This window comes from Parasteatoda tepidariorum, chromosome 7, assembly GCF_043381705.1.
Source record: "Parasteatoda tepidariorum isolate YZ-2023 chromosome 7, CAS_Ptep_4.0, whole genome shotgun sequence".
NCBI lineage: Eukaryota > Metazoa > Arthropoda > Arachnida > Araneae > Theridiidae > Parasteatoda > Parasteatoda tepidariorum.
In genome coordinates this window covers 75,737,985-75,759,844 of record NC_092210.1, presented here as the reverse complement: position 1 = coordinate 75,759,844, position 21,860 = coordinate 75,737,985, and the positions used below count along the sequence as shown (strand labels likewise).

Here is a 21,860-nt window from a genome sequence, read left to right as displayed (position 1 = left end):
AACAAAATATATGATAATTATTGAATTTGTTCCACAAATTTATTTATTACTACGAATTCCGAAAGTAAAAAAAAATTCTAAAGATTCAGTAGTTTCGAAATTAATAAAACACCTATTATATGCAAACACTGAATTTTGATTCCTGGATATTTTCAACTTTCACTGTTCCAACAAATTTCGCAACATTTTCATGCACTTCAAAGTTTAATACTTTTTAATTAAAATTTGAAGCTTTTTAAATTAAAGTTATATTTTTCTTACATTTCTTAAAGAAATTTAAATTCTACTTAGGGTTTTCGATTAGTTCGAAAGGTACTTTAAAATCGTTACTTTTTTTTTGTTTTGTACTTGTACTTCTTACTCGTTACTTTTCAAAATCAAAACTTTTTACTTTTTACTCATCACGTTTGCTTAGAGTTCTTGTATTCTTTTGCTCGTTACTTTCAAAACGTAACGTTCTCATGTATGGGCATGATGCATAATGAATTTATGGCAATGATAATTTACGGATTCCTTAAATTTAACGTAAAAACGTCCATCTATTGGTTAAAATATTAACTATTTTTCCCTATCATATATATTAGGTATTTTCGCTTTTCATGGATGCAAGTTCATCAGAACGTTCACTATACTAGTTTAAACGGAATAATTTTCATCATAACCACCCTGAACAGAATATGTTAGTTGAATATAGGCGTAACATTTTAATGTTATGAAGTTCAATCATTAATACTAAATATTTATTCCAATTTACTCTCTTTAGATTAAAATTATTAATAGAAGTTTTAGAATATTGCCTACACAATTACATTTAATCATTAAAAAGGAAATTTTCATAAAAACAGAAATAATAAAGAGTCTTTTAAAGTGCTAAATTAAATCTGTAATCATAAAGGAATAAAAAAAATACAATTTAATCTATCATAGCAATTTAAATCTTCATAATTAAATAGTTTTATATCACTATCTACCACCTGATGCATGATCCAATTTGTGTATAGTGTACTTTCTAGTACTTATTAGTGTGGCCTGTGATGCCATAATATTTAAATTTTTTACTCATTCTTCATTTAATTTTAATAAAATTGAACCAATTATTTAATTTTTATCACTTTTAATAACAATAATAATTTTAATAACATCACTTTTAATATAGATGTTTTATTCTCTTCTTAACAATCAATGTAACGGCTAACTGTTAAATTCAATACAAATGTTCATTAATTCAACAGTCTGATGTTCTGATGTTTATTAATTCAACAGTCGTGACTGAATCTTAAATTAAATCTGTTTTTAACTCTTTATTCCTTAATCCGCTCCATTTCTCTCACCACGAAAATGTTTCGGTTACGGTATTATATTAATTTTTCACAGTCATTTTAGTGATTAAGCTGTAGCCAAATTATTTAAAATTTAATATTAATTGAGGGGTTGGCTTTGTTTTTGACTATTTCATCAGTAGATACATCACCAACTATGGATTTCTCGGAATTAGGACAGAGGGGTTTTGCTTCTCAGTCTGACCATCATTAATTTACAAAATTTCGTCCTCTTGAAAATGCATTTTCTTCGTTTATTATCAAAGGAGATGCTGCTTATTGTTTTATCATTTTCTAGCTATGAGCATTACTAATTCCTTTCAATTCCTCCCTGATAAAGCAATATTTGATATATCTATGAACTTATTCCGTCCTGCAGAACGAGCTAAAATCACCGCCACTACTACGATAATTCTTCTTCCATAAAAACTGTACTTAGTGTCATTACAAAACAGGAATAAATTGTTATCATCTCTCGTTGTTATATCTCTCGTTTTCATCAAGTTTTTATATTTCAAAAATTTGTTACTGTGAATATATTTCTTTCAAAATCTGTTGATTATCTTTATATCCAAAAGAAAATAATTTAAAAAAATTTTAAAATGTGTTTCTCATTAAAATTATATTCACATTCGGACGTAATCCTATTAACACTTTAATACTTCATCTTAAATGTACTTAACACAATTATATCTCGCATACGCCTAAATACATTCCTTCCGTTCTGAATTTTGCTTGGCAAATGTCTCAAATTTGAAATATTTGTGAAAGTATCTCGCATTTGTGACAGACATTGCGCATTCCATTGTTACATTAATGCATTTCTTCCTAAATACATTCCTTCCTAATTCTTTACATAAATGCATTCCTTCCTGAATGCCTAAATGCATCCCTTCCGTTTTGAATTTCGCTTGGCAAATGTCTTAAATTTGAAATATTTGTGAAAGTATCTCTCATTTGTGACAGACATTGCGCATTCTATTGTTACATTAATGCATTCCTTCCTAAATACATTCCTTCCTAATTCTTTACATTAATGCATTCCTTCCTAAATGTCTAAGTGCATTCCTTCCGTTTTGAATATTGCTTGGCGAATGTCTTAAATTTGAAATATTTGTGAAAGTATCTCGCATTTGTGGCAGACATTGCGCATTCTATTGTTGCATTAATGCATTCCTTCCTAAATACATTCCTTCCTAATTCTTTACATTAATGCATTCCTTCCTAAATGCCTAAGAGCATTCCCTCCGTTTTGAATTTTGCTTGGCGAGTGTCTTAAATTTGAAATATTTGTGAAAGTATCGCGCATTTGTGACAGACATTGCGCATTCTACTGTTGCAAATCTTAATCCAGTCCCCAATTTTGGGGGAAGCATTTTAAGTTGCAGTAAGGAAAGAGCCTGACTGAAGTGGAAAAATTAAAGCAGAAAATATGGAAAAATTGAAGTTGATAAATGTTAAGGTTTATAATGTCTGAGTTACTCGTGTGAAGTATTTTTGTCTGCACTGAAATCAATTTAAATTTATTCCAGCCTATCTTTATACATAGAATATCCTCCCAGGGACAGAATACTATTCAATTAAAAGTAATTTTATAGAAAAAGTGATTCTCTTGAAACATTATTCAGTCAGAGAAACAACTGAATGAGGGTAAACAAGTTTTAATAAGTCGATAAGTTATTTTTTATTTCCAATGAGCTGCACAATCGGTCTTGCTGATGAGCAGACCTAGTGCGTTCTCCAGAGGTGGTATCCACTCTTTCAGGACCATCACAATGGGTGAGATACCGTTGGTCATGTTAATTTTGACGTCTTGTTTCTGCCACACTAGATGGCAGCACCGAAACTCTATTTGGATACTAAAGAGCACTAGGAATTTAATTTTGCCGGAAATGCCAAGAGCCAATAAGGTACTCCAGGGATCTTTTACATGCCGCATAATCATACGACATGGCTGCTGAGGATTTTCTGCATCCTGAAAATCCGGTGTCTGAGCCGGGGATTGAACCCCCAGACTTGGGCTCAGAAGGCCGACGACGAACCAACTACGCCACCCAGGCACTATCCACTACCACTAACCACTGCGCCATCAGCCAGTCGATAAGTTGTAACTAAAATTAAGCCTTATATATTTTTAGTTTTCTCAACACTGGAAAAAATTTATGTTTAAAACTGCCAGAATATGGAAAAATTTACCGTGCTCCTGGCTCTATATAAACACTAAAAAGCTCCGTAATATTTACCGAGGCACTATTTTAATGGTTTTGTTGATAGAATTAACAATAGAATATGGTTTTACAATGTATGATTAAATTTGATAAATGAGGTAAAATTTGGTGATGATACTTACCAAATTTTCAAATAAACTTACTTTTCAGTTTTGTATTTTTTTACTGAATGTGTGGTAATAAGAACTATAACTTTAAAAAAAATATTATATAAGCCGTTACCATATGAACTAAAAAATTTCTAAATGAACTGATTGAGTACAATGTGTTTTGGTGTTTTTAAACAGAATTATGTTGCTGTTGTTGTTTGCTTTTTTACTAAGAATGTTATTACCACTCAGTACTGTTATTTTACTGGAAACAAATCAATACCTCTGGGAGTACTGGATTGGAGATCGATGGTTCTCTGATTCAGGTCAAAATTACGATCTGTAGGTGAATGAATGGATATATGAATGGGTCTGCCCTATAAACGGGTGCGACGTATGGTGTGGCAGAAGTCGAATTCTTGACCATAGATGGCGCCACTGTAAAACAAGAACAATCGCACCCCCTCTGCCTAAAACAGGCATACGTCAACAACAACATTTTACTGGAAATTTTCTCTGTGGAAAAAAAACTTAACGCGCATATACTGCTTTTAGATCATCAGAAAAAAAGCAGGCAGATATTTCCAACCAATTTGTCTATTTTAACCGGCATTTTTTTAAATTAGAATTATGCATATTTTTGCAATATGAAGATCAGAAATGACTATTTAACTTATAAAAACGTAATTCTACTTAAAAGGGAGTCGAAAAAAGTTTCGCGAAACTTGGCAAGAAAAATTTTGCCATTTTGTCTCCTTTTTCAACTATTCATTTTAAGAATATCTCACGTAAATCAATTAGAAACAGCAAAGGAACATATTTAAACAGACTTAATTTTAAAACAGTGATAACCTATCGCATCAATATCTTTTCTATTACTCTTTCGAGTATTATTCGAAGCGGAGCGTTCTGTATGACTAAAAGAATCGTTTGAAACGAAGAAGAAAAGTTAATTTCAAATTATTCAAATGTCGATGCCACCTTCCCATACGAAATTTTCGATTTATTTGCAGCTGCTTATGCCTGAAAGTGAGGGATTCTGATTTCAATTATAGATTATTCGTTTGGGATCTGGGGATAGAATTCTATTATTCTAAAGCGCTTTCTATGGGAATAGAACTGATTGGAATATTAAAATAATTTCCATTTGGAACGTACCCTTTTGCTATCTTTAATCTTGTTAGCCAATAATTTTGGAACTCTTCTTCAGCAGAGATTGTTATCAATCCATTCGATTCTATAGTTGTATTGAATTGAGATTCAATCTGACTGCATCAGAAGTTACATGTTAATCAAATTGGAATATCTCCATCGGAATTAGAAGCTGATGTATAGGGATATATTTGCATTTTTATTTAAAAAGTATATATATTATTCGAATTTTCATGTTTGTTTTTTTTTACTTTTCGAATATTTTCAGTCACATTCTTATAGAAAATAAAAAAGACAGAATAAAACAAGTGAAATTTTATTATTATTATTCTAAATTGCAATTCTTAAACATATATTTTTTACATTTATTTTAGACATTTATAATTTTGTTAGTATGAACATGTTAATCGCCATGGTATTTAACTGATAATCAAATTGATCGCATTCTTAATACTGTTAATCAAAATGCTGATAATAAGGCTGTTAACATTACTTTTCAAATATTTTCAGTCACATTTTAATAAAATAATAAAGACAGAATAAAACAAGTGAAATTTTTATATTATTCTTTTAAATTGCAATTCTTAAACATAAATATTTATAATTTTGCTAGTAGGAACATGTTAATTGTCATAGTATTTAACTGATAATCAAATTGATCGCATTCGTAATACTGTTAATCAAAATGCTGATAAAAAGGCTGCTAACATTACTTTTCAAATATTTTCAGTCACATTTTAATAAAATAATAAAGACAGATTAAAACAAGTGAAATTTAATTATTATTCTTTTAAATTGAAGTTCTTAAACATAAATATTTATAATTTTGTTAGTAGGAACATGTTAATCGTCATGGTATTAAACTGATAATCAAATTGATCGTATTCGTAATACTGTTAATCAAAATGGTGATAATAAGGCTCTTAACATTATTNGTCACATTTTTATGAAAAATAATAAAGACAGAATAAAACAAGTGAAATTTTATTATTATTCCTTTAAATTGCAATTTTTAAATATAAATATTTATAATTTAGTTAGTAGAAACATGTTAATCCTCATGGTATTAAATTATTCGAATTTTTATGTTTTTTTACACTTCGAATATTTTCAGTCACATTTTTATGAAAAATAATAAAGACAGAATAAAACAAGTGAAATTTTATTATTATTCCTTTAAATTGCAATTTTTAAATATAAATATTTATAATTTAGTTAGTAGGAACATGTTAATCCTCATGGTATTAAATTATTCGAATTTTTATGTTTTTTTACACTTCGAATATTTTCAGACACATTTTTACAGAAAATAAAAAAGACAGAATAAAACAAGTGAAATTTTATTATTATTCTTTTAAATTACAATTCTTAAACATAAATATTTATAATTATGTTAATAGGAACATGTTAATCGTCATGGTATTAAACTGATAATCAAATTGATCACATTCGTAATACTGTTAATCAAAATGGTGATAATAAGGCTCTTAACATTATTTTTCGAATATTTTCAGTCACATTTTTATAGAAAAGAATAAAGACAGAATAAAACAATTGAAATTTTATTATTATTCTTTTAAATTGCAATTCTTAAACATAAATATTTATAATTTTATTAGTAGGAACATGTTAATCCTCATGGCATTAAATTATTCGAATTTTTATGTTTTTTTACACTTCGAATATTTTCAGTCACATTTTTAAGGAAAATAATAAAGACAGAATAAAACAAGTGAAATTTTTATATTATTCTTTTAAATTGCAATTCTTAAACATAAATATTTATAATTTTGCTAGTAGGAGCATGTTAATTGTCATGGTATTTAACTGATAATCAAATTGATCGCATTTGTAATACTGTTAATCAAAATGCTGATAATAAGGCTGTTAACATTACTTTTCAAATATTTTCAGTCACATTTTAATAAAATAAAGACAGAATAAAACAAGTGAAATTTAATTATTATTCTTTTAAATTGCAATTCTTAAACATAAATATTTATAATTTTGATAGTAGGAACGTGTTAATCGTCATGGTATTAAACTGATAATCAAATTGATTGCATTCGCAATACTGTTAATCAAAATGGTGATAATAAGGCTGTTAACATTACTTTTCGAATATTTTCAGCCACATTTTTATAGAAAATAATGAAGACAGAATAAAACAAGAGAAATTTTATTATTATTCTTTTAAATTGAAATTCTTAAACATAAATATTTATAATTTTGTTAGTAGGAATATGTTAATCGTCATGGTATTAAACTGATAATCAAATTGATCGTATTCGTAATACTGTTAATCAAAATGGTGATAATAAGGCTCTTAACATTATTTTTCGAATATTTTCAGTCACATTTTTATGGAAAAGAATAAAGACAGAATAAAACAATTGAAATTTTGTTATTATTCTTTTAAATTGCAATTCTTAACCATAAATATTTACAATTTTGTTAGTAGGAGCATGTTAATCCTGATGGTATTAAACTTATGATCAAATTGATCGCATTCGTAATACTGTTAATCAAAATGGTGATAATAAGGTTGTTTAACATTATTCAATTAACGGTATTGTTTATGATAGGTAACATTAATTTTAAATGAAATGTTAAAAATATCAGTAATAATTTGATTAAAATGGAATCAGAAATAGTGTTAATCAAATTTGTAGCTTATATTGGTAATAATTTGTTATTGGTTGGAACAAAAAATAACGGGCTAATAAAACTGGAATATTATCGTCGGAATTATGGTGAATTATTTAAATACACTTAAAACAGGTGAAAATTTATTATTATTCTTTTAAATTTCAATTTTTAAATATAAATATTTATAATTTTGTTAGTAGGAGCATGTTAATCCTGATGGTATTAAACTGATGATCAAATTGATCGCATTCGTAATACTGTTAATCAAAATGGTGATAATAAGGTTGTTTAACATTATTCAATTAACGGTATTGTTTATGATAGATAACATTAATTTTAAATGAAATGTTAAAAAAATCAGTAATAATTTGATTAAAATGGAAACAGAAATAGTGTTAATCAAATTTGTAGAATAAATTGGTAATAATTTGCTATTGGTTGGAACAAAAAATAACGTGCTAATAAAACTGGAATATTTTCATCGGAATTATGGTGCATTATTAAAATACACTTACAAAATAATGAATAGTGTTTTTAACGTTGTTGCACTTCCATTAAAAAATACTAAATTTTTTTTATATCTCTTTACTTTTAGGATATTCTAAGTTAATGTTTAATTACAAATGGAAGAAGATAGTTAAAACAAATGATACTTTTTTAATATCATTTTAGATATTATTTTAAATAACGGTTTTATTAAAACTAAAACCCATTGATAAAAGTTTCTTCATATAGGAAAATACCCCATTTTATTTAAATAAGTATTTTTATCCATATACTAACCTTGTTTAGTAATAGTAATAAAGTAAAATAATTGCTTTTAAAATTACTAATTTTTTTAAACAAATAATAAATATTTGACACCTATATTTCTAGTAGTCCATATTAATTTTCAGTTACAATTAAATTAATATAGAAAATCAACAGAAGGACTAATTGAAAACAAATGCTAAGCATGCGAATCACACTATAGTGTGTAACTTAACAATTACAAATGTGGGAAATAAAATCTTAAAGAGCGGACAAAAGAGAAGATTCGTTTTCAATTTTAACGAGTTTGACAAAAATTAATTTGACGTTCTCGATTTCAGAAACATTTACGTAAAAAAACAAAAATTTTATTGATTTTGTCGCGTGAAAATTGTATTGAGTTTAAAGAGTGCTTTATTTTTAAAAAAACAAATACAATATAATCATCTCGCGCAATTCACAACTAAAAAAAAACATATACCTTACAATACAAATATTCAAAATACTTTATATTTGTCTCAAATTTCCCTGTGTTTAAAATACAGACAAAACCTTAAGCAGGTGAACAAATTATGGAATATTTTGTATGCTTTTGCACACATTTAAATTTACGTCCCATGATTTTTTTTCTGAGAAACAGTACTTTATTTATCATAGAACCTATGGAGGTTAAATTTCGAACATAATCAAAAATTATAAAAACTGTATTTTTTAAATAGACTGAAAGGAGAAAGCGATTTTATTGTTATAAAACCAGCGGCCAAAAACCTTTTTTTTTGGCAAAGTGCTGTTTCTTCTTTTTAAGAGATATTTATTACAGAAGCAGTGCCTCTTATACTTTCTTCCTTTCAGGTCTTATATATAAATAAAATTATTTCTTCGTTTTTATGTTATTTACAAAACTTAAAGTTTAAGTTTTTCTCTTTGTGGTTGTTTGCTTAATTACTTCGGAAAAAAAGTCAAATTTTAATTGAGGATATATTTCACTTGCTCCATTCAGGAAATATTTGCTAAATTTCATTTGCAATAGTAAAACTTACTCAGGAATCAGGCTCAGATCTCAATTTAGACTTGAGCAACCGAAATTGGTGCAATAAGCTCCAAAAAGCAAACAAAATTTCAATTAACAATAAATTGACTACTAATATTGTGATAAATGATTGAATTTTGCATCGTCAACCGACACAAAATTTAGTTATCATTTAAGTACTACAGTTAGTCAGACTCTGGTTGAAAGTTTAACTAACAATGAATTCCCTTTACATAAAAAAGATGATAAATTGTTAAGTTACAGAAATTATTTAAACTTGCATTTTCATCGGTTAAGAGTCACAGGTGAGACATAAGTTCTCAAGTTAATCGGAAATTGGTCAAAATTTTGACTAGCAATAAATTTTATATGGCAATAAATTGACAATGAATACATATTCCAACAACCACGAAACGATTAAAACTTGTAATAGGAACCAGCACGGAGATCCAGCATAAATTTAAGCTCTCGAGTAAATCAGAAAGTGGTCGAAACTACGTTTTGTAAGATTCCACCCTCACAGACACAACATAGTAAAATATATACTAATGCTACACGAATTACTTTCGAACTTAAATAATAAAATTTCAAAAATTCAACTAAGACGTTTATTTCTACAATATAAATGAAATATATCACTTTCTTCAAATCCTCTAACAACCTGGATCACAAAACTAAGAATAATAATCATCTGCAAAATACTTATTATATACTCTGCTGCTTAAATGTGAATGAAAAAGAATTTTGCTCGTTATATTTTGATCGATTGTGTCGAAATTCTGGAAAGCAGAAACAGTTGATTAATCGATGAAGCAATTTAATTCATTCTAACGGATAAAATATCGCTTGATTCATCAATGTCAATAAAGATTCATACAAGTATTCCAGGTAGGCAGGGGATAAATTGACATTTTCATCGTTATCGTTTATCTACAGCTTGTTTGATGGCTTTGGATACGTGCATTCCAATAAACCGATAATGAAATTGCTCTAGGTTGTACTACCGATATAGAAATGTTCTAAATCCAGAATTTATTTTTGGCTTTTGAACAGATGGCTTCTTAGCTTCGCTTAAATCAAATAAATTCTGAAATTAATGAAGGAAAAGTTAGAAATTTAAAAATATACGTTTTAATTTAATAGGAAATCTCAGTTCTTATTTACAAATTTAATTTTTTTTTCCTTCATATTTTAGCACTATTGTGTAGCTAAGATGCATTTTATTGTAAGAAGAAACTTTAAAATGCTCAGTGGCTAACTGAACATATCAAAACAATAGATATAGTCAGAAAAGAAAAAAATTTTTATTTGTAAGCAATTAGTTTTATCAACATATTTCTTTCATTTCCATAATTAAATTTAGCCACATTTTATACGTGCGTACATGTATTTAATCAATGAAACATTAATACTGAAAAAATGTATAGAAAATAAAATTTAAATATGGTTAGAAAAAAACTGAACTGAATAATATTAAGGAACAAAGTGAAGCAAATTAATCTATTAATATTAACTTTGCTAAATACACTAATGCTAAATATATTATTTCAGTCATAATAACATTCTTCTCTAAATTTCGAAACTATGGTAGAGCCATGCATTTAATTTAAAATTACACTTCAAAGGTTTTAATTACATAAATAAACCAGTGGCTCTGACATATTTCTTCATAATCTTGTTTATTTACATTCCCTTTTACTCATTTATTTCCTATATTTTTAAAATTATAAATCTTTAGCTCCTTTATATCTCTTAATTAAATATATTTTAATAAAATTATTATAAAATATTCTAGAACAAACAAAAGAAAAAATCAAAACTGATAATAGTTAAATAAGATTTATATAGCAGTGAAATGAAAAAATAAATATTCGCTTTTGTTCTCCACTTGCCGTAACAAGATTAATGAAGCATGCAAAATATATAATTAATACGTATAGAAAATTAAATTAAAATTAAAATATTGAAACCAAAGCTTAATTTATTTTTAATATTTGTAAAATTCTTAATTTGTCATCATTATAGTGATCCTAAAAATTCATCCAGTGAATTTATAAAATTAAAATTAAACAAACAATGAACGGCAAACTACTTATAAACAGAACTATTTATAATATATATTTATTACTTAATTTATATTTACTACTTAATTTATATTTAATACTTAATTTATATTTACGACTTAATTTATATTTTCTATTTATTCATAATTTAATTTATTACTTATTTAATATTTAATTTTATATTATTTATTATTTTATTTATTATTTATTTATAACTATTTATCACTCGACTTATAGAACCTCATAAATTAAATTAAAACTCAACAGTTGAAAAACGATATAAAATACTCGTCCAATTCGTAGTATTAGTTCAGAGCCTCAAGGGGTTATTTATAACTGTTTTGAAAACTTCATTATTTTTCCAACACTTTATTACCAATGCTATTTTTATCTCAGAATTACCTTCCACCCTCGAATGTATTGTTTTATCACCCATTTAGTAGGATTGGTCAACTTGCTGTTTGTTATTTAACTTTTGAAATCGTGGAATAAAGCTTTCGGGTGAATTTTCGGGTGAATTTCCCTCATTGTAACGACAAATGCTGAATATCCAACTTTTATTTTAATCAGAATCATCACCCACTCGTGTCCAACCACTTATAGTGCGACTTTGAGGAGAACTCCTCCAGACGAAAAGTCTGGGCTGTCTGTTGCTTCGTTAACAAGCGAGATCACATTTCTAATGGGGGTGAAATGGGGAAATGAAGGTGTCGATTGGTTTACTTACGCAGACCTATGCAAAGATCATGACGATGATCATGACACCCCTATTCGAAGTGACTTTCCCTCGTAACCATGGTACCCGCCAAGACGCGAGACTGATGTCTGGAGGAGTTCTCCTGAAAGCAGCACTATATTCCTGTTTTCTAAAGTTCACTCTTTTTAACAGCCATGGTAGAAATGATACGTCATTTTGAATCCTCTCAAACAATACCTGAGCAGAAACTCCTATTTCCACTTCACAACCTACGAGAGGACTTCCCGCAACAACAGATTTCACGCGCAACTTGCTGATTGCAGACGCCACTTGTTTTGCCTTTTGCCAGGATCGAACTCACGATCTCCAGCTCACTATAAGTGGTGTGAGTATCAGTCAGCGTCACCGGAGCACTACTTGTCATATTACATGTATTCAAAACTCAATCGAATTTACTTTGATTTGTTTCAATAGCAACTGATTATTCTTACAAAATTAAATTGAGACATGAAGTCAGAGGCACCTTACAACATCCTTTGTCCTACTCAGCGGCACACACTTAAAAAATCCTTCTCAGAAAGTAGAACCTCTTAATTTTTGCTCAGTGATTTCGCATGTGCATAGCATATACAAAATCACTAGAATTCGTGCTCTTTTCTTTATTTCTTAATTTAGTTTTGGACACTTCTTTTTACCTTACATTTTACTACATTTTCGGCATTCACATTAGAAGGAAATCACTTCATTTAGATGAAATGGGATTTACACTAAATACCAGTCAAAGTTGATTATGCTTTTTAAACGTTATTGATTTAATTTGTAATTTTAAGAGCATAAGTAGAAGTAAAAGCTATAGTTAGAAGTTTCTATGAAGGCAGAATTTTTTGATATTTGGTATTATTTGTTCTTAATGATAAATCAATCAAAATCAATTATGATTTTGTAGTTTTCTATTTTTCCGTTCAAATGGTTATTGTATACCGGAAATTCCGTTTTTTTTCTTCAAAATTATGGTTCTTATTGCCATTTAGCAAAAAATACGAAACTTAAAAGTAAATTATACCAAATAAATGGTTTTTATGCCATTCTCTAAGGTATCTTTAAAAAGGTATCTTGATAAAATTTAAAAATTTTATCTCCTTTCATGGAACTATATTTTATTGTTAATTTTCACAGACCATTGCCAAAGGTTTTCGAAAAAAATTACCAAGCTGTTTAGCTTTCCCATATAGTCAGACAAATTTTAGCACATTTTGGTATTTTTGCCCATACTTTTTTCTCCATGCACAATTAGTCTCACCTAAATACTGAATATTTTTTATTATGAATGCAATTTGCATACTTTACAGCAATAAGTTATAATGTGAAACAGTTCTATATTTTCCAAAGAGGTGATATGTCTGCTTATCTAATAGTGAAAAATTACAGTTGGCTTTTGGTTGCTGTAATTGCAGTAGGGAACCGATTATCCGGAACGATCGGGACCATCGCTATTCCGGATAACTGATTTTTCCGGTTTTCTGAATCGCTACAAAAAGCCGTTTTTTTATTGTCAAATTCAACTAAAAATTTTATATTTGGAAATAATCTTGAAAAGAAGAAAAAACGATGAAGTAATACCCTAATGATTGTTTCCAAAATGATGGTAAGGTAAACATCTTTCAAAAAAGAAAGAAAAATCTTGAAATCTTATGAGGAGAAAAACATTTGTTGTTTCAAAAATGGCGGGAAAATTTATCGAATTTCGTTCCGGTTATTTGGTTTTCCGGTTTTCTGATTTCCGGATAACGGGTTCTGTACTGTATATGATATATTTTAATAACAACCAAAGTTATGAACACAGATTGTGTAATTGTATAAAAATGATAACTTCTTCAGCCAGAACAAAACAAAAACATATTTGTTTTTAAGAAGGATATCAATTTTTCGATATAAATACAATATTTTTAAGTTCCATGTATTTTATAAAAAATAAAAAACCTATAATATAACCAATATTTCTCCTTTAAAATTAGGTCTCTGAAAGGAAATTGTAATTTCCTTATAAATATCCTAAACAATAAAGCTATTTATAAAAACAAGGGGCATTTCAAAAGCCCAGTAATTGTTACGGCATATAAAAATATTGATAAAAACAAATTTCGAAATGTATTTTAATAAAAGTTTATTAAAACTATTAAAATGAAAATATTTTACACTCATTTTACATACAAATGGAATATAAATAGGTGTATTTGAAAACGAAATCATATTCGCTTGATTTAAAGTCATATAATTTAAGAAATTATATTTAAAAGCTCTGTATATATATTTAACTATCATATTGATCATTGTGTTTTGATACACACAAGTTTATCATAATTAAACCCAAATTCAACATTTGCTTTCAATCAATAATTTAAATTTCAATGAAAAGTACTCGGTTGGTTGCTCATAACTTATTCATCCTGAAATGAATAATTTTGATTTTGCAATCAATGAATTCCCTACGAAAGTCTTTGTTTCAATAAAAGTTTCCCATTTATCGTATATGATTGCATATGGAAAGTAATCAAATACAATTTATGGAAAATAGATGAATCATCATCCACCGATTTATTTTCATATTTTTCAGGCATTGACTGGGTTACCGGAGATAATGTAAGGTTTTGGTACTAAATTGAATGACAAATTAATAAAAGTATTCTATATCTTTCAGATAAATTTGTGCCATTCACGTAAAATCTGTTATTTCAACAATAAATTTGACACTCTGAAATATGATACATGTCCAATAAAAATATATTAAACGGAAAACTTGAAATAAATATTTATTCAGTGCTTAGCGCGTAAGGCAATTTACCAAATGTTATGCATTTCAAATTTTTTATCCTAAAATTTCATCTTTTTTTTCTTACATTAAAAGCTGGAAGTAAATCATTTAAAATATTTTTTTATTAATTATCAGAATTTTTAAAGATATGTTTATTCAATTTACTGTTCACCTATATGTTTTTCTTCTCTTAACTTCATGTGTATTCCTTTAATCAAAGAAAACCATGAGACAATGAAAAAATGAAAAAAACTGGAAAATATTAGAAAATATGACAACCAAAGTTGACGTCTTCAGGGGGCACCAACTTCAGATGTCATGAAAGCAAAACTTTTTCTATCGGGAAAGCAAGACAAAAGTCTAAAATTGCTTTCTCTGTACCTTAAATTGCCAAAGTCTAGGAAAAGAATGCATAATATACAATAAAACACAGAAGAATACTATATAAAATACAATTTAAAATACAGAAGCATATACACTAGAATAAAAACAAGACAAATACAAAAGAAAAGTAAAAACGAAAGCTTACCTGAAATGAAACAAAAAATACAATAGTTAAATAATACAACCGACTGCAAGACACAAATAAAATAAAATAAACATAAAAACAACAGTATTATTCTTATTTTCAATTGCTTTAATATTTTGAGTTCCTTACTTAAGAGAACACATGTTATATAAACCAATGCCTATAAACAATTATTATATTTTTTACATACTTATCTTTTTTTAGATTTTTCTGCGTTTGAAGAGTTTTCTTTCTTTCTGTTTTATGTTCCTCCTTAGAGCGCTATAGAACGTGCATGATCAAAATGTTGAATGTTTTCTTTTAAATTGACTATGATTCATTCTAAGATTCATTCAAATTAGCCATACCACATTAACTGGCAAAACCAGTTAAATAATTTATAAGAAAAAAGTTAAAAATTGCGATTATTTTATTTTTATTTCTTTTGGGCTGATTTTGTTTATATTTTGATTTTGAGAGGACTCAGGTGATAGAGCGTTCTCCACCCAATTAGGTGACCCAGGTTCGAATCCCAGTGGTAGCTAGCTGATACGAACTTTGACCCCGGCTCACACCAACCACAGAGCTAGCGTAAAACATTCTCAGTGGTAGATGGATCACGAGTTAGGATCCCATTACCGTCGAGTTAATCGTGGGATGTAGTCGTGGTTTTCCTCTCCATGTAATGCAAATGCTGGTTAGTTCCATCAAAATGTCCTCCACGAAGTCCAGTTTTTCTCAATGCTTGGATCCAGGAGTTCCCTTGTCATCTAGGTTGAGTTCATAATTACAAGGCTATGGATTTGAAAACTGATAAATTTTCGTAAACTCAGAATTAGGTTGACTACTCAACACCGGTTATAAAATAAAATATATTTTGAAATTCAAAATTATATTTGGATGAAAAAATACGCAAATCTCTTTACTCACTTATTTTTCGATCAACATTAAATTAAATCAAAACATAAGACATCAGCTGATTATCTTCGGTCAAAGATGATGATATATAATGCATAGTTTATGTTTCGTGAATTTATTAGTTTGTAGATATTTCTTTGTATTATCAATCAAACTTCAAAAATACCATTAAAAAACCGAAGTCGTAAACTCAGAAATAGTCGTAAACTCAGAATTAGGTTGACTACTCAACACCGGTTATGAAATAAATATATTTTGAAATTCAAAATTATATTTGGATGAAAAAATACGCAAATATCTTTACTCACTTGTTTTTCCATCAACATTAAATTAAATAAAAACATAAGACATCAGCTGATTATCTTCGGTCAAAGATGATGATATATAATGCATAGTTTATGTTTCGTGAATTTATTAGTTTGTAGATATTTCTTTGTATTATCAATCAAACTTCAGAAATACCATTAAAAAACCGAAGTCGTAAACTCAGAAATAGTCGTAAACTCAGAATTAAGTTGACTACTCAACACCGGTTATAAAATAAAATATATTTTGAAATTAGAAATTATGTTTGGAAGTAAAAATATGCAAATCATTTAACTCACTTATTTTTCAATCATCATTAAATTAAATAAAGACATGAAACGTTAACTGATTATCTTCGGTTAAAGATGCTGATGTATAATGCATCATTTATGTTTCATGAATTTATTAGTTTGTAGATATTTCTTTGTATTATCAATCAAACCTCAAAAATATCATTCAAAAAGCAAAGTCGTAAACTCAGAATTAGGTTGACTACTCAACACCGGTTATAAAATAAAATATATTTTAAAATTCGAAATTATATTTGGATGCAAAAATATATCAAAATCTCTTAACTCACTTATTTTTCTATCATCATTAAATTAAATAAAAACATAAAGCATCAGCTGATTATCTTCGGTTAAATATGCTGATATATAATGCATAGTCTATGCTTCATGAATTTATTAGTTTGTAGATATATCTTTGTATTATCAATCAAACTTCAAAAATATCATTCGAAAAACAAAGTCTTTTGGCTTCGGATTCAAGTACAAAATACTCAAATTACAATTATATTAAGATAGACGGTACAGTGTTTTTCTTATAATATGAACTCTAATAACTACCATTTTTTTCCTTCTTAAAAAAAACGTTTTTTCAAAGACGCTAGATACAAATGGGTTAGTTGAAAAAAAGTATTGTGCTCCCTTTATTCGAAATCATGATAAGAAGATAATTTTTTCAAGTTTTTCACTCTAATTAGACACAAATATGCTTCATGAGCAAAGAAATCTTAAAATTTGCCTAATAACTTAATTATAAATACGGGGAGTGTTAAAATTAAACTCGTTATTTTTGGAATAAATTTAAAATTTGCTTATTAGTATTCATTGATGTCTCCAGAAACAGGAAAAATACTCTTTGAAATTAATGTTTGAAGAGTATCTGTTATTCGGAGCACAATCTTTGCCTAAAGCTGTTTCTAGAGTAAATATTCAAGTTGTCATATTAGTCAATATTCCCTTACACTTAATGATGAAAGGGATGCGAAATAAAAATTTCACTTTTTTGAAAACTTTAATAAAAAAACTCTTAAGCTAAGTTTCAGAAGCCAGTTACTTTAAGAAAAAAAAATGATTCACCCCTCAAGGTTCCTATCATAACAAAATTTCCTAACATGTAAATCATTAAAGTTAATGATATATAAAATTAAATACAGATTAAACAGCAACACACTTATGGTACTTGACATTTCCAGCCTTTATGGATTGTAATAAAGAAGAACACACACCCAAATATCAAAATATATCGGAATTATCAAAAAATACTAATGTTGTATCGTAAAGACCTATCCCAAGATGCAAACACAAGCTGACTTGCCGCAAATTATAACTCATATGCCTTTAATAGTTTGACAATTAGGGTCAATTTAAATAAACTATCATTATTTTCTCATTACCAAGACAACAAGACAATAATTCAATGTCTCGGTTGCCTCTTTTCGCTGATTTTCTCCATTGATTTAAGTCGAAAATAGATCTTAAAATAATTCTATTGCTGCCATTAGGTTCTTATAAATTATCGATGTCCCAAAGTACTACTACAAATAACCCTTGTAGTAACAGTCAACAATAGACTTTATAATTCACTGTGTTTTCAAATTTCCTGTTCTACAATTTATGTTTAATTTTTGATGCTTATTAAAAAAGAAATTATGTTAATAAAATTCTGTTAAAACTTATAACATGTTATCATCTCAGCATTATTCAGCGCAACAATCTCTTGTAATGAAATGTAATGCTGGTAAAATTTTGCTCGAGCCAAATATTGTCCATATGACATTTTGACATGGAGAATTTTTTAAAGCAGAAATTCTGGCTCCATGCCCCATGCAAGTTCGAGAAAATTCACCTATAGATATATTTAAAAGGCAAAACAAATAACACCTAAATAAAAAGATAATTTTAGGAAAATAAGAGAATTTAACTTAAATTGAAACATAAAAATGAAATAAAAGAAACATGAATGCACTGTAAAATTATTAAGTAACGGTATTAAGTAACGGAACCCTGAGTGCCAATACTTTTTACCGTAATTTAAACCAGTATTTTTGCAGAATGCAATGTAGGTCTTCTTTTGGAGGCAACCAGCATGCATTGATAAAAGAGCTTTTCTTTAAATAACTGGTTAACAAAACAAAAGTGCTATTTGTCCTTTTAAAGCAATACTTTTCTTCTATAAGTTATTCTTCTTTGTTTTATTTTATATTCCGTCGTTGAACAGCCGACCTAATTTTGAGTTTACTACTACTAATGTTCAACTCAGTAACCTTGCAATTAGAACCCAATCTAGAAGACAAGGTAACTTCTAGATCAAGCCTTGAGGGAAATTTGCTTTCGTGGAGGACTTTTTGACGGAACTAACCCTCATTTGCAGGGTTAGAATTAGAGCTGGTCGATAGTGACAGGGTCAGAGCTCGTCGATCATGGGTTAGAGTTCCAATGCCTGACGGCTAGGGGTTTCGAACCCATGATCCGTTCACCACTGAGAATATATTTTACGTCAACACTGTGATCGCTGAGAGCTAGGTGCGGAATTCGTATTGACCAGCCATCGCTGGGATTCTAACCCGGTTTTTCTCATTGGAAGTTGAATGCTCTATCCCATGAGCCACTACGGCTCTCTTCTTTGTTTTAATATGTTTTTTTTTCTATTTTCAGAGCCAGCTGAGATATCTGTGGATTCAGTTGAAGCTCTGGATTCAAGGACCGCTTTACTCCGCTGGAGCTTAGAATACAAAGGAAATTTACCAATAAAACGTTACCACTTGCAGATGAAAAACTATAGCACCGGAGGAGCTGATTGGTTGGATATGGACGATAAAATTCCTTCAAATGCTACCAGCTATACCGTAAGATATTTAGCACCAGCAGTAACTTATGGTTTTCAACTGGCAGCAGTGAATGAAGCCGGACATAGCAACTGGGAAGCAAAGAATCTCACTATGCCAGCTGATGGTAATTCATTGAAAAAATATTTGTGATTATTGTTGTTAAAATTATAAGTAGTGATCTCAATTCTTTCACATCGAAGTAAGCCCAATTCCGATTGCCCTATTATAGTTCTGGAAGCCCTTCAAGCGTTGAGCCTCTGGGTAAAATTGTACGGAAATTCCCCTACTACGCAGTAGCACTTTCTAATTGAATGACATGGGAGAAACTGGAATTTTTTATGCAGGAAAGCTTGCAGCTATAAGTTCGGAAAAAGCCTGAACTAACCTAAAGTTGGGTTTAGTTCTTAAACTAAAACTGTTGTTTATTTATTTACTTGGTAGCTTGTTTTTTGCTAAACAAGTGAGGCAATGGCTGGTTGGAACAAGAATTAAATTATATTTGGCATTCCATTTTTCGCTCACACAATTAAACAATTACCTTTGTGTTGAAACTACTATGAGACTTGAGAGTGTTGCAACACCCATATCATATTACGGGTGAGCTGTTCCTAAAGACTGAATACGTTTCCTGATTTCTACTCAGAAATTTTTCTTAAGAGTTTATTGTCTGTTAAGTATTCAAATGTGCTAAATTCATAGACTTCATTTTTTTTCTCTTAGAACACTTTCATCAACAGCAACAAAAAAAAAACAAAAAAAAAATCCACTTAAAAAAAATTTAAGATATGAAAAAATAATCAATATGTTTTTTCAACAAATAATTTTTAAAGCAATCAATATTTTCTATCAATATCATTTTATGATAGTTTTTCAATTTGAACAGTCTGCTTTTTTCTGCAGACGAGATTCTCCTCGAAATTAAAAGAGAACAAGAGAAATAGTGATACGAAATTATATTCAATAGACACTTAAATAAGAATTCATAGAAAGTCAGAAACACGCTCTCAACATTTTTTCATTGCACAACTTTGCTTCTTTATCGGTTCATTATTTTGAGAAACGTCTGAAAGCGGAATGTCGATTCGATTTTTAAGGGGGAAAAAATCTGGCATTATAAAGGTTTGAATTATATAAAACTGCTGTTTGAAGAAAAAAAATCCATGTTGGTTTTTTCCAGCACTCTTTCAATGTCGATTCCATGGCAACTTTCCGGCAACCATTTCCATAAATCATACATCTATAAAAATAGCCCCCCAACGATAATCGAAACAACACTCACAACAAATAACATTAATGCAGCATTTCCGGTGATTTTTCGTTGAAGGCTTTATGGTCGTTGGGTTCTGTAGTAGGTAGTGGAGATAAAAGCGACCTCCAATATCATTCACCAGGGCTCATTCTTAATGCCGACAATGGGGGTGGAGCAGCAATCGATTGCAGGTGGAACACGACAAAGGCGGGTCTCGGGCCCATAAAGGGGTTCATCCGTTTCTCTGCTCGACCTCTTGACTTATGGAAGTCGAGGGATGGAAGTTCTTTTATCCATTTGAAAGTTTAAGAAGGTCAGTCGAATTTCGACGAATTTTTAACTGCTTTTTGGAAGACATCAAACCTTTTTGAAGTCATGTTCAATCAAGAGAATTTTTTTTCTTTTCCTTTTTTTTTCCTTTTTTTAATTTCATTTTCGTCATTTTTTGGATAAAGAAAAGAAAATTTAGAGGAAAAAAAAATTGGGTTTTTTTTCTGTGTAATTTGAAATTAACGCACCATGCATTTTTCTGTGTCTTAACGTAACTGGTCAAGCTATATTTTTCCGTTTAAAAATTGTATGTTTTTAAAACTGGTGTAAAAACTGAGTTTCAGAAAATCGAGTACTCTTTACGCGAAAACTTCCTCATTTCAAGTTTTATAGTTATGGTACTTTTATTGTACAATTGTTTTTGCACAACAAGAAACTCAAAAAAATTATTAAAAAATATTTTCTATTATAAACAAAGCTATTAATTAATATTATTTTTTTAAAAAAAAAGCAATACATGTTATAATGTGAAGAATCTATTTGAAGAACTTTCATACGCCTAAATCAGCCTTTAGAATTTCGTGGTACGCAGTACATTAAAAACTATCACACTCCTGGTATGTGAAAATGGCATCTTTTTTTGTGCCAGAAAATTGATTTTACAGCAAAATCATCTAATCACTGATGTATCACAAGCTGACTTGC

The 21,860-nt window shown here is 28.7% G+C and overlaps 1 protein-coding gene across 4 annotated transcripts in view; it reads left to right on the top strand.

Annotated features, from left to right (window-relative positions):
* The window catches only part of LOC107441786 (tyrosine-protein phosphatase 69D), a 521,936-nt gene that overhangs the window by 321,006 nt on the left and 179,070 nt on the right, over positions 1–21,860 (top strand). For all 4 annotated transcript variants that reach the window (XM_071183655.1, XM_043039328.2, XM_071183654.1 and 1 more), the window contains one exon: positions 19,464–19,760. In XM_071183655.1, the coding sequence (XP_071039756.1) occupies positions 19,464–19,760 (297 nt within the window). The remainder of the gene's footprint in view (positions 1–19,463; positions 19,761–21,860) is intronic.